Source organism: Nicotiana tabacum, chromosome 6, assembly GCF_000715075.1.
Source record: "Nicotiana tabacum cultivar K326 chromosome 6, ASM71507v2, whole genome shotgun sequence".
Taxonomy (NCBI): domain Eukaryota; kingdom Viridiplantae; phylum Streptophyta; class Magnoliopsida; order Solanales; family Solanaceae; genus Nicotiana; species Nicotiana tabacum.
Window position 1 is genome coordinate 28,327,055 of NC_134085.1, and position 16,241 is coordinate 28,343,295.

A 16,241-nucleotide genomic window follows, 5' to 3' on the forward strand; every position below is an offset into this window, starting at 1 on the left:
TTGCCAAGTCATTGAAAAATAGCCATTATTTTGCTGCAATAGAGACCGGTCCAACATAATATACTGGAGTTCGGTGCACCTGTGTATGAGCTTCCAGCATATTATGCTGGACCAGTATACTTTGCTGGCTCCAGTATAATATACTGGAGACTAGAGCACCGGGCTCCAAACTCCAGTATATTATTCTGGACCGGTATATTATACTGAAACTCCAGTATATTATGCTGAAGTATTTTTTCGGATTTTAAATAGTATTTTTGTTCAAATTTATCCTTACATGAATAGTAGCTAAATTTCCATTACTTTGAAGCCGCGGCTATTTTTTAATTTCTCCCGAACAGAACGATCTGGCCCATTTAACAGCCCATTCGGAAATCTCAAAGATCAAAGCGCTTTCTTCGCCTTTGTAATTCCATAGCCTCCAGAAGCACTAGCTAACCAGGTATGTCTCATTCTTTCTCCTAGAAAAATCCCAAAGTTCTATGAATAATCTGTCATTCATTTTCAATCCTATTTATGCTCGCTATTTTCCTCAGTTGAATCTGTAAGCTATGTGTTACTGAATTTGTATTTGCAAATGAGTTTGATATGAAAATGTGTCTCGGTTAACGAACCTAATCTTTTCTGGGGTTTTTTCAGACCCTTTTAGAGTAGAACGTCAACTGAGAATTTTGGATTTATTTGCGTTTATTTGTAGTGTCTCGGTTTTGTTAGTTATGATATCGTACGATTTGCTTATGGTTATGCCTTTTGAATAAATATTGAAATCAGGGTGTTTTGCGAAGTGTTTGTTCCATTGTAGGAGGAATTTGGAGGTGTGATTGGACTATATTCCTTTTTTATACAGTATCTGAAAATCTGGTTAGATATTTTTTTGATTTATGTGACCTGTAGTTGGTATAAATCTGACCTTTACATTTTTGGAATCTAACAATACGTTTTTTTTGGGTTTGGTTTGGTTTGTGTACCTTCTACCGCAGTGTTATCAAAGGCGCGCTTAAGCTCTGAAGTGATGCTCAAACAAGTTGAGCGCTCTGCTACGCTTCAGTGTTGTCGTCAAGGCTCTAACGCATATTTTTCCTTGCCAATAAGCGAAATCCTGAAGAGGCAACACTAAACAATTGATATTTCACCTTATCAAAAGTTTTCTTCAATTTCTTTGTCCATATATTTGGCATTCATGCTTATAAATATTAGTCTTCGACTAACACATACATATTTGTAGTTTTTCTCCATTTGCGCCTTTCTTCATTAAAGCCCACACTTTATTTGTGTTTAAAGCCCCAGCAGAATTTTGAGTGTTTTTGCGCTTTTCGCCTTTGATAACATTGTTTTCCTGGTTGTTTACTAGTTTGTGCTTTCAGAAATGGAATTTTTACTAGCAGCCAACAGTGGATTTTGTTTTTTTTCTCCTCATTCTTGGTAGAAAATTGTGTAAGTAGAAGGGCATGTTTAAAATCTCTCCAAAGTGAAGTTAATGCATTCATGGAGAAAATAACAAAAGAACTTGAAAAAGATCAACTTTATGTGAATGCCTATTCTTGTGAAAGAGAAATAACCAGATGAATAGTATTTAGTGATGACGAAGAGCACATGTTTGAATATTTTGATTTGCTCATCTATGGATTTTTTTGAGTGATTGTTTGTTATGAGTTGATTAGATTTTGACTGAAGTTTAATTTTCATTTTTATTGTGTGTACTAAACTGTTTTTTTTTTTGGGTTCAAAATAAATACTAAGGTGAAGTGATTTACATAATGTTACAGGCAAGATGAAACTTATACGCAGTGTCTTATGGGCTGCCAATGCTTTCAAATTACATTCTTCTCATCACCCTCAAGCTTTCAGGACCTTTTCTGCATTTCCAAATTATGGTGGGTACTATTAAATGATTCGTACTTGTCTTCATTAAATTGCATATCTTTATTATTGAAAGTGTGCGTATTTGGAGTTTATTTTGAACCATTACAATTTTCTTTCCATGGCTGCGAGCTTAAAATTTTGTACCTTTAGTGATACCACTTAAATGGTTTTATGAATACAGCGTTTATGCAAAGATTAAAACTTATGCTTGACATAAGTTGAATGATGTGCTTTGCTAGTCTCAAAGTTGTAGGGTAGGGCAGTACCTTTTTTGGTTATTGAATCTCAGTCGAAGAGTGAAAGCTTCTCCATGCGGACTTTTATTAAAATTATATCAGAGGATTAGAGATTGCATGATTGTAGATAAACTATTCATATTTCTCTTTAACAAAGACTTCTCAAAGCTACAGCCTGAGGAGGATCAAAAGATAGTATAAAGGGGGCAGAACTCAAAAGTTTAATTTATTAAATTGGACTATCAAAATGGAAGATAATAGTTGGGTTTTTTTTTTGCTTGCGGATTTTTGAATTTTTTTCAAATGTTATGGTCTTATGGATAAATTTTGATCCAAGTAAATGGAAGAGTTCAGCTGAGCGCTTGAGACTTTAGGGGTACGAAGATAAAAGAGAACATACCTATGAGGGAAAGTATGTTAGGTTTCATTGATTCCCTGCAAGCATAGTTTTGTCACTGCAGAATTCCTTCCTTTTCGTTTTGTGTGGAAGGCCTCCTGATAACTTGTAGAGACTTAGCACCAGCTTGGTGTTGGGCAATTTCTCCTTTTCAATTACAAGCTACTTACATTCTCAAAAAAAGAAAAAGAATAGAAGACTAGTGTTTTTTGTGTTTCATCTCTTTCTATCAATATATGGATTATAAAGAGATACAGAAGTCCTGCATGGAAGACACAAGACCATCTAGAGTAGTTTTTCCATATAAGAACATGTAAAAAAACATTTAGAGACCCCAATGATAACCTGCCGTGATTTCGCTTTATTTGTTTTGTTGCTTTAGTAGGTAAGAGAAATAAAAACATTAAGGATAATCCTTCCTTCTGTTTCTCTTTTTTTTTTAAAAAAAAAATCATTTCAAATAATAAGTTTTCTTGTTGGTTGCCCACATAGTTTTTGTCAAATCTTTCCATCAGGGGAACTTGTTGAAATTGACTCTCTTACATGTTGCTCTATTGGTTTTCCCTGTCCTGTTGGATTTTTCTGTTACTCTTCGAAGTGTGGGAGAAAGAAAAATGCTTCCATCAACCTTATAAGGGAACTTCTAAGGAGGTGGAGCAGAACTTGTGAATTTTACAATTAGGGTCTCGGTCTCCATTACTAATGGCTTGAGTAATAGAAAGGTAATTGTATCCAGCAGTGGTAGAACCTTGTGATTTGTAATTGTGTAGATGTGTTTGAATCTATTACAATGTCTAACTCACTTGTATTTAGTAGATCCAGGAATCTCTCTTACTTGGTTTTTTCCAGCTTCTTAATATGCATCTGCAAAACAGTATTGTGTATACCTGGCATGCATATGCCCGTCTCTTATTCTGGTCTTAGATAAGCAGTAATTCTTGAACTTTTGGCTCAATGGTTCATTTTTCTGCAGGTATTCAAGGGAAGACTGAAAGCAAAATATGCAGTAATGAGCACTCAGTCTTGGGAATGAATGTTTATTCACCATATAATGCTGGGAGGAGGTGTTTCATACATTCTGAAAGCCCAAAGGAAGCTGAGATGGGAAACAATTCTAGACCAATGGACTTTGTTAGAGGACTTACGGAGGACAATACGAGGGGTATTCTGGGTGGTGCTCCACTTTCTAGGTATCATGTCGAGCAGGATGCTGATATTGTTCATATAAAGGTTCTTCGCAACAACGCCTTTGTTACTGTGACGGATTCAAAAGGGAACAAAAAGTTTGGGGCTACTGCAGGTAAGATAACAGGAAAAGGAACAAAAATTGCAAGATATGCTGCTGAATCAACTGCAGAACATGTTGGGCGTGAAGCCAGAGACCGGGGCTTGAGGTCAGTGGTCATGAAAGTAAATGGCTTTACTTTCTTTAAGAAAAAGAAACAAGCAATCCTAAGCTTCAGAGAGGGCTATACTCATTCTCGTGGAGATAAGAATCCTGTGGTATTCATTGAGGACACAACACGACGTCCCCATAATGGATGCCGCCTCCCAAAGAAACGGCGCATCTAATTGCTAATTGGATGATCAATATGTGCGGTGATTTCGAATGCGATGAGTTATTTAGTCTTAAATGTTTACAGAGAATGAAATCCTTTCTACTTAAATAAATAGTCCCTGCTGGTTTCGGAGGCCTTTAGTTGTCAGTACATGGAGTAGGCTGCTTCCTGCTTATCAATTTACAGTGCAATAACAACAACAACAACCACCCAGTGAAATCCCAGGGTAGTGTGTACGCAGACCTTACCCCTTTCCCGAGGGGATAGAGAGGCTGTTTCCGAATATCAATTTACAGCGCATGTGATGTAATCTCAATTATCCACAATGACAAATAGCGAATAGGCTTTTGTTTGTACTATTGGTATGAAGTTGTTTTTGAAAGATTTTCTGAATCGTCGTCTGTTCAGACCCTTTTAGAGTATTTGTTAACTGAGAATTTTGGATTTATTTGTGTTTATTTGTAGTGTCTCGGTTTTGTTAGTTATGATACAGTACGATTTGCTTATAGTTATGCCTTAATAAACTTGTACAATTTAATAGATGTTGAAATCGGGGTGTTTTGCGAAGTCTTTGTTCAATAGTAGGAGGAATTTGGAGGTGTTATTGGACTATATTTCTTTTTTTATACAGTATCTTAAAACCTGGTTAGATATTTTTGTTGATTTATGTGACCTAAGGCTGTATTGTGGGCGGGCTCAGCCCGGGACCGCTAGCAAACGGGCCAGTCCCTAACGGTCCTAAAAGCTCATTGTGGGCAGGTCCTCCCAAAAAAGACCGCGAGCCCGGGACCGACAAGCGGGCCTGGGTCAACCGGGCCAAATGGGCCCAATGGCTATTTTTCATTTTTTTTTAAAAAAAATAGGCCAACGGTTAGAAGTTTTAAAACTAGCCGTTGGCCTGCCATTTTAGCCGTTTGGCTTTTTAAAAAATAGTCATTTGGCCCCCAAACTTTATTTTAACTCTAAACTTTTTATAATTACATCTTTTCCCTATTCTCAACTATAAATGCTCTCTTATTCTTTCATTTTTACTCACAAAATCATCAATCTCTCATTTCTCAAACTCAAATGGAAGTATTCAAGTCTTCACTCATCTCTCAAACTCAAATTTTTAATTCAAGTTAAATCATGCCCGGTGATTCTAGATTGCACCCATTTATTTTGGAACACTTTAATGTGGTAGAATAAAATGAAGAAGTTTACATAATAAAGTGCAAGAACTGTGGTCGAGTCTACACTCGTCGTCCAAAAGAGGGCACAAGCAGTTTAAGGAGGCATATAAAGAGTTGTCTTGCGCGTTCTCCAGACATTCGTATTTAAGATTTTAAGTTGATTTGAGACAATTTGTGTTATTTTAAAATTATTAGACGTATTATGCTTAATGTTTTAGTTTGTTAGATTAATTTGAAGTATTATGTTGAAGGCATTGAACTTTAATTTGAAGTATTAAATGTAAACTTTAATTTGCAGCTTTGATACCGAGTTCATCTTAAGCATATATATATAGTCAATGTATACAATCTTATATAAGACAATATACTATATACGACAATATACTAACTACTAAGTGTATAGTTTGGTAGGAGGTATAAAAATAGTGTTGAATAGAGTGTATTAGTAATGCTGGTATTAGTAATGCTGGCATTAGTTATGCTGACATTAGTTATGCTGAGATTATTTTTTATCCACTGTTTGTTTGGTGTATTAAAACATTGCATAATTTTTTAAAAATTGGGTGTTTACAAAAGTACCCTCCATAATTTTTAACTTTAGCTATAAAAATTAACATTTTATAGATAAAAAAATAACTGTGCTTTTCCATGGCCAAAGCGTACAGAGGAAATCTGTTTGCTAATAATATAGGGAAATGCTTTGATTAGGGATTTGAGGGGGGCAATTAGGTCTTTCCCCATGTTTATGCAAGCATTAAAAACCCTTGCATTACTAATGTCATGGTTTCTTATGCATTGCGTATACATAGCATAATACCAAGGTATTAGTTATACAAAGGTTGAAAAAATATACCAAACGAGGTATTAATAATGCACAGAGCTAAAGCTTGCATTATTTTTTCTAATACCTCCTACCAAACGCTCCCTAAGTGTATAGTATATAAGTTATATTCGAATTTCGATATAACATTAGCTATGTATATATATAAGCTATATAATTATAAGACAAGCTATATAATTTATATAAGCTATATTATTTAACACAAATTGTCTCAAATCAACTTAAAAGCATAAATTGTAAAAGCTGTTTCGTTTCAGAAAAAGTGAATATGTATAGGTGGTGGTGGACTACTTTTTGCGTGTTGTCTTGTCGGTCTGAAAAGCTGACCGACTGCAAAAAAGTTGTTTCGTTTGAGAAAAAGTGAATATGTATAGGTGGTGGTGGACTACTTTTTGTGTGTTGTCTTGTCGGTCTGAAAAGGTGATCGACTGCAAAAAAGCTGTTTCGTTTCATAAAAAGTGAATATGCATAGCGCGGTACAATACTACGTTTTGTGTGTTGGCTTGTCTACAAATAACGGACGCATTCTAGTTATTTTCTGCACTTAACAATAATCAATAGCAAATATTTCCATAAAAGCAAGGTTTTTCTTTATGCTTTAACAAATGTCTGAACCCCTTTATGTGCCAAGGTGTGAGTGCAGCAAAAAATGCATGATGCAAGACTGTTGGGATAATGGTGAAGCTGGACGCCGCTACTGGGCGTGTATGAACAAGTTTTATAGGGTTCCCAACGAACCTGTTTGCAATTTTGAAGTATGGATTGATGAACCCTGTCAGCAGGAATACTACAAAGAAAAGTTGCAGTATCTTTATCGTTTGTGTTTGAAGCGGTGGGAAAGAGAGCGACAATCCAAACGAGAAGTTGCGGAGTTGAAGGAGAAACTCAAAGAGGTGGAAGAAGAAAAAAATAAGCTAGAAGAAAAATTTAAGTGGTTGGAGCAGAGAATACTAGGAGGTGGTGACTAAACAATGACATGTACGTGTTGAGCCTAGTAGTGTATCTTTATGTTTCCCGTGTCATGTGTTTTCATTAGTTGTACTGAATTTAAGTTATGTTAAGTTTCTATGTTTGTGTTTGTGTTGTACTGTTAAAATAAAGAAGAAACGGGATAATAAAAATATAATGTGCATATTATGTAAGCATAAAAAATAGTTGTTAATATTTACATAATTTATTATTTATGAAAAGCCCGTTTAGGCTCGTGGGCCCGACCCATTTAGCCCGGACCATGTGGGCTTAGGCCTGTAGTGGGCCGGTTCTACCCTCCAGGACCACCAGAGACCGGCCCGCCAGAGCCCGAGACCGTTTGACCTGGCCCGTTTAGCTCATTTAGGCCCGGGCCCGGCCCATAATACAACCTTAATGTGACCTATAGTTTGTATTAATCTGACCTTTAGATTTGGGAATCGAACGTTTTTTTGGTTTGGTTTGGGTGGCTTTTCCCGGCTGTTGCCTAGTTTGTGCTATCAAAAATGGAACTTTTACTACCAGCCGAAAGTGGATTGTGTTTGTGGAAAGACAAATGAGAGTTTTATGCTAGTTAGTTCACAAGAGCAGCTAGCTTTGTGATGTTTGTTTGAGATATTACATTTCTGTTCAATTTCAGGTAAGACTTGAATCACAACAACGTTATACCCAACGGGCACTTCAAGAAGCATTGGCAAAACTATGTAAGGACTTGGTTCAACCAACCAGCAAGGAAAACAAGGAGACGTGCTGGTAAGCTACCATTTTGTTGGACTACCTGGCATGATCCTTTTCTTTTTGAAATTCAATTTTTGTTGAACAGTATTAACATTTTCCTACCTGTCTTTGTTCTGTTGTCTTCAGCTATGCAGCAGAAGGCTGTGAAGATCTTCCCTAGGCCAACTGCGGGATCACTTCGACCTATTGTTCGTGAACAAACACTTAAATACAACATGAAAGTCCATGCTGGGAGGGGATTTTCTCTTGAAGAACTGAAAGTGAGATTCTAGTTACTTGTTGAATGTCATTTACTCCTCTTCACCACCCTGTCCCCATAGAAAAGAACAATAGCCATGCCATTGATACAAATGGAAATTCTATTTGTTAGTCATGTTCTTCATTGTCCAGATACTTTTATTTAAACTGCCTATTATTTTGAAGCATGATCACGCCCAACTATGCCTTATAAAAAGGACAATGCGGTCGTTGCAAATATAATCCGGTTTACAAGTCCGGAGTCGAATCCCACAGAGAGTTAACCTATCAATCACAATCTTTAGACCCACTAAACTCTTCAGAACCAGCTTCCCAAATGTTTGAATCACAAGTTGATGGTTTCTTTAGTAACTAAGATTGCAAGTAAATTAAACAGGTTGTAAACTAAAATGCTAAGGTTGTAAACAATGATGAGATAAAGCTAAGGTAAAGATTTCCCCTATTGATGGAATCCCTTCTGTTTATGCTTCATACAAATGTACCAACACTTCTCTATCAATCATGAACGCTCGTCTTACCATAAATCTCTCCCGAGTAATCACAGTAATATACTATTGCACTCTCCCGAGATACACTAGCTAGCTTTAATTAACACAGTTCACTTAAGATTGCACCCAAGGCTTCGTTATCCCTAATCCCGCCTTTAAACCCGCAGTTATAGATTCCTCTTATACTTTAGGAGTGGTGTTGTAAGCACGCGATTTTTGCTTTACGAGCAATCGCTCCAAAAGAAAATAAAAATAGTGACAAATGGTTTCGCTGTACAATTGTTCGAGTTTTCGTGACATGTGTTGTTAGTCATTTGTGGATCTGTCCATTTTTGCATTTAATCATTAGCAGACAAAATACAAAATATGTATGTCAGGATGATTAAAACATAATTCGGTCAGTAAAAGAAAATTCAAAAAATATATATATATGTGTGCATCGTTCGTTCTAGGCTTTTAGCTAACTTACTTAAATATTTTTGTGATAATTGTGTTAAAATGTTGCATGGTTGCTTAGTTTTAATTTCATTATTTTATTATTTGTTATTTTTATTTTTGTTTTAAAAGAAAAATGAAATTAGAAAACAAAAAGTGAAGGAAATCGGTTTGGGCCAAAAGAAATTAAACAAAAAATAACAGGCCCAACCAGCACTCAGACCCAGTCCAAATCCGGCTACCCAGGCATCTCCTGAAACGACGCCGTTTCAGGAAAATCAATCTGAGCCGTCCGTCCAGGCCAATCCGACGGCTCAGAACCCCTTTCAGCAACCCGTGTTCAAACCCGACCCAATAACCAATCCGACCCAACCCCTCACTTAAACCAAACGACCCCGTTTAACTACCAAACGACCCCGTCTCATTTCTCACCCTCAGATCCAAGCCGTTGAGATCATATGATCTAACGGCTCAGATCCAATCAGCCTCCCCATATATAAACCCAACCCTTCACCCCACGCCCCCTATCCGAACCCCCCTTCATCGTCCCTAAACTCAAACCTGAAACCCCCGAACCCTAGCAGCCGCCCTAGTCTCCTTCGCCATTAAAGCCGGCGGCACGAACGCCGGTGGCCACCTCCTGAACACCCTAGGACCACCTCACTGTCCTGAACATGGATCTACTATCCATTTGCCTCGAATCACTCTCGTTCATCTCGAATCTTCATTTGAAGATTTGAGTCGAACCCGGAACTATGCCAAACCACCCCATCCTCATACCAGACACTCCCCTGACCTTCCTCGTGACCAAACCAAGCTTGGTTTGGTCCGAATCTACCCACAACTCCTAAAAATCCAGATCTGAAAATCCAGAACTTGAAACACATGCACCTGGGGAATCCGGCCGGTCTTGACAAGGGTTTGAGGTCTAATAGACCTTAATCAAGGTGTTCTCATGTGAGAACACCCTGATTAAAGTTTGTTCGGCCTCAAGAGTTCGAAGCTGAGTCTGATTTGGGTCCATTTTGATTTCAAACTTTGTCGGTAAGTTTTTCTTTCCCTTTTCGTTTATATTAACTGCTGATTAAGTCATTAGCATGCTTTGTGGTAATTGTTTGTTATTTTCTGATAGTTTCTTAATTTCTTTCATCTCTGTAAAGACCTTTTATTTGGTCGATTGTTTTCTGTGTATGATTTAAATGTGTCCTATGATAAGCATGTCCGATTAGTATGGTCGTCGCATGAATAAACTTATATAGGTTCCTAGTGACTGACCAAGTTGTCCGAAGCCCTTTAGGTCCCTGTATGTGTTGTTTATTTGAACGACTGATTATTACCTGTTATAATTAGTATAGTCGACTCGATAAATGTCGTCGATTAGTTTTCTATAACTAATAAATCGAATGAGCTAATAATGTCGCATGACTAATTGAACTTTGCCACTGACTAAATGCCCCAGCATTGTTTGAAATGGTTTGTTTGCATTGTAAAACTGACTGAAAAGGTTCAGTCCAGGCAGTCTTGAATTTGAACTTTCATCAGTTCAAAAATGCCCTGATGCTGCAATAGGCAGGGGCAGTAATAATCAAGGTTGACAGGGGTAGTCTGGGGTTTGAAAAGAACAAAAATGATTAGTTTAAATGAGCTGACAAGTAGGGTACTAATTTGGGATTAAACTAATACCAATGGGGAACAAGACACAAGAGTATGAGGTTTAAAATGAATAATAAAATGATGCCCATAACTCTTGATTAAACAAAAGCCAAGCATGGGGAACAAAGGGGCTGGCACCAAAGATGCTTAGGCATGGGCTTAAAGGGTATGGACATTCTGCCAATTGGCAGGGCAGGCAGCTTAACTGCACTTGGTCATTTTGGCTTATAAATAGGCCATTCGAAAACTAAAATGGGGCTGGACTTTTAGTTTTCAGAAAAAGGAAGAATTTTGAGTCTTGAGGCTGGAATCTTTAAGTCTTAAGAAAGGTTTGTGAGTTAAAAGAAAAGACTGAAAACATAAGAGAGTTCCAGTAAGACATTGCAACCAAACACTGTTTGAAAGTTGTATAAGAGTGCATTTTGGTCAAGTTGTCTTGGCCAAGTTCTGTTGTTTGCATTGACTGAGCTGTTTCTGGTTGTTGAATTGGTAGTGTTGCTGTATTGAATACTCTGTTGTTGCTTCATCATTCTTTTCTGGGTTCACTGGTTTGGTACTCGACTATTTGCTGGTCCTCTTTGGTTCTGGGAAACATTGTTGTTTGTCTGTGGCTGTGGAAAACACTTGGTTGGTTGTTGCTGTGTTGTTGCTGTGTGTCTGTTGCTGCTGTATTCGTTGCATACTACTCAACTGATCACTCTCCTTCTTCCTTTCCTTTCCTTACCAGGTACACAATTGATACCACCAATGTAACTGAGAGTTTGAGCATGAATGCAAAAGAGAGGACCTGCAGATTGTTTTTATATATACATGAACTGTTACATTAAATGTCATGAAATAGTTACATTTTCGTTTGGATAATAGAAGTAGCCTACATGCTCAGTATATCAATGTAGGTTAATGAATGATAGTCACGTATGTATGCTGTTAGGTGAAAAACATTCCCAGTGTAATAAGTTGTATTTTAGACTTAGTCTGATGGTGTAGTATATTCTCTAATGTAGGCCAAATAGGAAAACTATCCACATGAGTTAAAGTTCTTTCCCCTTTTACCAGATTGTCACATATAAATTGATAAAGAACAAAGAATCAGTTCTAGGCCTCGACCTCATGAAGGCCGAGCCCAAATCGAAACAAATCAGTTAGGCCTGTATCGGAAAAACAGGGGCCCAAGTCTGGCCATCTCGCATGAGCTAGGTTTGGGCCCAAAATTTTCGACCAGTTGTCCATAAGTGTAGTCACGTTTTATTATTCTGTAAAAGCACTTTAAATCCTGTTATAAATAAGCTCGCAAGCATGTAATCGACTAAGGCTATTTCTGTTTTCAATTAGTAGAGATGAACGCGATAAGAAACGTAATTGTTATAGGACATCCTTTCAAAAATAAATACAAGATGAGCCTCGACAAACAAAAACGCATAAGATGCGGGGCCCTTGTTAAATGTATATCATCGAAGCATTTAGTTTCCAGGACGGGTTGTTTATCAAATCTCACAACTCTCCTAAAATAACAATGCGTTAGACTCTTTAGGCGCGCCTTTAATAAATTAATTTCCTTAAACTCGGGTGCACATTTATGTGACCCAAATCCAAATCTCAACGGAGTCGAAATGTGTCTCTAGTCACGGGCGCATTGATTGTGGCGTGGCCCGAGATGCATTTCCACGACGTTGCAAATTCATTTTTAAAAATAAGAATGAGATGAGCCTCGCCAGATAAAATACAAATTGCGGGGCCCTCAGTAAATGTTTGCTTTAAAAATTATCTGGACTTCGGGATGGACCGTTTAGTCAAATTCCACGGTCTTACCCAAAATAAATACGCTAGTCGCTTTAGGCACGCCTTTAATAATTTAATTTCCTTAAACTCGGGTGCACATTGATGTGACCCAAATCCAAATCTCAACGGAGTCAAAGTGTGTCGACGACCACTGGTACATTGATTGTAACGCGGTTCGAGATACATTTTCACAACGTTGCAAGTCCTATAAAAATAACAGTGAATGATAAAAGCGGTTAAAAGATAAAATCGGCACATAAGTTCATACTTGTATAAAATCAGATAATCAAGCCAAATATAATAGTTGAGCGACCGTGCTAGAACCACGGAACTCGGGAATGCCTAACACCTTCTCCCGGGTTAACAGAATTCCTTATCTAGATTTCTGGTACGCAGACTGTAATATAGAGTCATTTCTTTTCCTCGATTCGGGATTAAAATTGGTGACTTGGGACACCCTAAATCTCCCAAGTGGCGACTCTGAAATAAATAAACCAATCCCGTCTCGATTGTCCTTTAATTGGAAAAAACTCCCCTGCGCCCCTCGGGTGCGGAAAAAGGAGGTGTGACAGCTCTGGCGACTCTGCTGGGGACCATAAACCCAGAACCACTGGTTCAGGGTTAAGAATTCGAGCTTAGAATAATTGTTATTATTTATTATCTAATTTTATTATATGTTTTGAGCCTAATGTGCTAAATGCTGCTTTTACTGCTTTGATATTGTTGGAACTGTACATATAAACTGTGCCGAAACCCTTCTCTTCTCTCTTAAGGAGCGCACGCTGGTCGTGGCTTCTTTCTGTTAGTGTCATATGCCCAAAATAGAACGAGGATTCGGAGGAGTTGCAAAATCGGATGGCCTTTTGGTTACCGGTACACAGCTCCCATCCTTGGCTCGAGTTGTCCGCTCGGGTAAGCCAGGTCTAGAACAAACACCTAGGTTTTACAGCATAGCATAATATAACTTCATGCCGGATCCCTAGTAGGAACGCTTATTTGCATCATGCGCATTTGACTTAGGGGACTCAGCATAGGGGTTGGGTCCGTCTAGGACAGGCAACCTGAGAATAAAGACCATCCTGCTACATCCTGTTCGCTTTATGCATTTACTTGTTTCAAGGCTTGCATGCTGACCGGTTTCTGAATATCGGGAATGTTTGGAAAAGGAAGAGGAATAACGGTTAAGGGGTTAATTATTTATTCTTGAAAAGTCACAAAAATGATTAAAGCTCTGCCAGAATTTTGAAAAAAAGAAAAAATGTGTGTCTTATTAATTTGTTTTAAAAAGAAAAAAAAAGGAGTCTTTGATTCATTTTTAAGAGAAAAATAGTGTGTCCCCAAGATTCGATTTATGCCCGAACTACGTCAGTTTGATTCTCGCATGGTGCGGGATACGTAGGCAACCCCCATCGGGCTCAACTTGTTTTTCAAAATATAGGTACAAACCAAATAACGAAAGTTTTAAGGTAACATCGTACTTTTCAGAAACAACCAAAATTTCGTTTTTCTAGAAAAAATAGTGTGTCAATTTGTGTATTTGAGTCCAATGAGTCTGGATCTTTGCTTAATCACCCCAATAAACATGCAGAATGAGCATGAGTCCAAGTTTGCCGGTAACAGTTAGAAGCAAAATCCCCCTGGAAGTGCGATTATGGTGGGAGGATTTGGAAAAGTCAGAGCAAGACAAGGTCAAACTGCACCTGGGAGGTTTGGTTGATTTGTTGAAAGTCAGGCCTCGGTGCGACATCATAAAGGCTTTGGTTACATTTTGGGATCCGGCCCACAACGTGTTCCGTTTCTCAGATTTTGAACTCACCCCAACCTTAGAAGAAATGGCGGGTTACATGGACGTCACTGAAGGTTTGAGACACAAATACCTGATCGCTCCAAGGGCTGTGAATTCACACAAATTCATGGATCTGTTGAAGATAAGCAAAGGAGTCCCATACGCTGAACTGGATAGAGGTTTTTCTACCCCACAATTCATATACCAGAGGTACGGGAGCAAAGGAGGATTTAATGACCCAGAAAGTGGTATTTGCAGCAGGGGAAATCTGGTAAAATGGAATGAGCATAGGCGGTTCGCTTTTATGGTGGCGTTTTTGGGCCTTGTGGTGTTTCCCCGAAAAGATAGAAATATCGACCTAAAGGTGGCTGGAATCGTCAAAATCCTGATTACCAACGATAAAAGCATCCTTGCTCCCATGATAATGTCAGAAATATACCGAGCCCTTACGACTTGTAAGGCTGGAGCAGACTTCTTTGAAGGGTGCAACTTGTTGTTACAGATGTGGATGATCGAACACTTGTGTCACCACCCTCAGTATATGCGCTACATGTCTACAAATGGGCGCTGCATCGAGGGTTATAGCCTAAGGGTTTCAGGTTTCCGATCACCGGGAGGGTTTGAAGAATGGATATCCTATCTCCGGATCATCACCGCAGACCAAATAAACTGGACTTTGGGTTGGCTTTCTGTGGAAGAAATCATATACATGCCCGCCACTGGTCCTCACTTCCTCTTGATGGGACTCAGGGGTATTCAACCTTATGCCCCTTACAGGGTAATGAGATAGTTGGGAAGATGTCAAGTACTACACCCGGACGAATATCTCAGCACTTATGCAGTCGAGGTCAGCAGTGACGGCCAATTTCCTGAAAAGACAGTTCGTTGCATATAGAGTGAATGCCAGTACTTAACGGCAAATACCCGAGTAAATGATGTGTCTAGGGGTGAAGTCTCGCCGGCCTATCTCACTTGGCAGAACAAGAAGAACATCGTAAAATGGCCAACCAAACGGCCTCACCTCCGAAATTTTGTTGAGTCATCACAAGAACAATGGGACTGGCTCGCAAAAGAGGAAGGTTACCTGGTTGAAATTAGGAAGCTGAAGCGGCAAATTGAAAGGATGGTATTCGAGAACAACGTACAAGTCACCCAAGAGCAGGCTGAAAAAGACAAGTTAGCCCAAGAGAACCAAACCCTGAGGGCCCGCCTTCGCCAAGCCAATAAGAATAACATCGACCGACAGAGGCGCTGCTCCGACGAAAGATTGATAGCCAGTTTGAGAAATCAGGTCATCCAGAGCCAAGTAGAATTAGACCAATCAAAGGCTTGCATAGCAAGGATGAGGGTCAAATGGGCAGAAGGTACAATGGCCCAGAGAAAGCGCCTACAGCAAGTCATGAGGAATTGTGAACTGAGCGTCAAAGCAGCAAAGGAAACAAATTCCGCTTTGCAAGAGCGGATCTTCAAGCAAACACAAGATGCCCAGGCCGACCGGAGACGCTATTACAATGCAATGACAAGGATGGAAAGGCAAATGGATATATTCCAGGATCAGCTCGCCGCCAATGCACAAACGCTAGGATTAAAGAGACGACAGATAAGGCAATTGTTCGCAGAAAGGGACAACATTCGAGCAAGAATTGACGAAGTCGGGCATTACATCTACCTAAAATGTTTGGCATGCGAGCAGACACCTCGGGAAACCCTCATTGCTTCCATCATGGGCTGCGTCCATCGGATTATGAACGAGTTGAAGAGCTTGCAAAGAGACCTTACACCTAGGGCCGCGAAAGGGCCGAAAGATGCCTCGTGGGTCCCTAAGTTGGAAAATTAGTTGTTGATCGAGTCCTGGTTGTTTTGTTTGTTGTTTCCCCAATGTTGTTTTCTTTTCCTCAAACCAAGTTTAAAACCCTGGAGTCTGTACTGTTGCTATTTTGTTTGAAGTAATGTGTAATAGCAAATTTTGATAAATGAAATTAAGCGACTCCGGAAGAATTTCCATGTGTCTTTACTTCGAGGCAGAACTACGCCTGGTCTGATTCACGCGGGGACGTGATACGTAGG

At 38.9% G+C, this 16,241-nt stretch overlaps 1 protein-coding gene and 1 pseudogene across 10 annotated transcripts; both read left to right on the top strand.

Annotated features, from left to right (window-relative positions):
- Window positions 1-305: 305 nt before the first annotated feature.
- Window positions 306-4,513, top strand: LOC107767274 (small ribosomal subunit protein uS11m-like). Of its 10 annotated transcripts, XM_075254641.1 has the most exons (5): window positions 412-442; window positions 786-861; window positions 981-1,107; window positions 1,767-1,874; window positions 3,470-4,513. In XM_075254641.1, exons 4-5 carry the CDS (start codon window positions 1,772-1,774, stop codon window positions 4,066-4,068), a joined length of 702 nt encoding a protein of 233 aa, XP_075110742.1. In that variant the 5' UTR covers window positions 412-442; window positions 786-861; window positions 981-1,107; window positions 1,767-1,771; the 3' UTR covers window positions 4,069-4,513. The 10 variants fall into 10 exon arrangements, with proteins under 10 accessions (XP_016441689.1, XP_075110740.1, XP_016441687.1 ...); XM_075254639.1 differs by lacking the exon at window positions 786-861 and having other exon boundaries at window positions 332-442; window positions 981-1,143; XM_016586201.2 differs by lacking the exon at window positions 786-861 and having other exon boundaries at window positions 332-442.
- Window positions 4,514-6,673: 2,160 nt separating this feature from the next.
- The window catches only part of LOC107767276 (large ribosomal subunit protein eL13y-like), a 31,973-nt pseudogene continuing 22,405 nt past the window's right edge, over window positions 6,674-16,241 (top strand).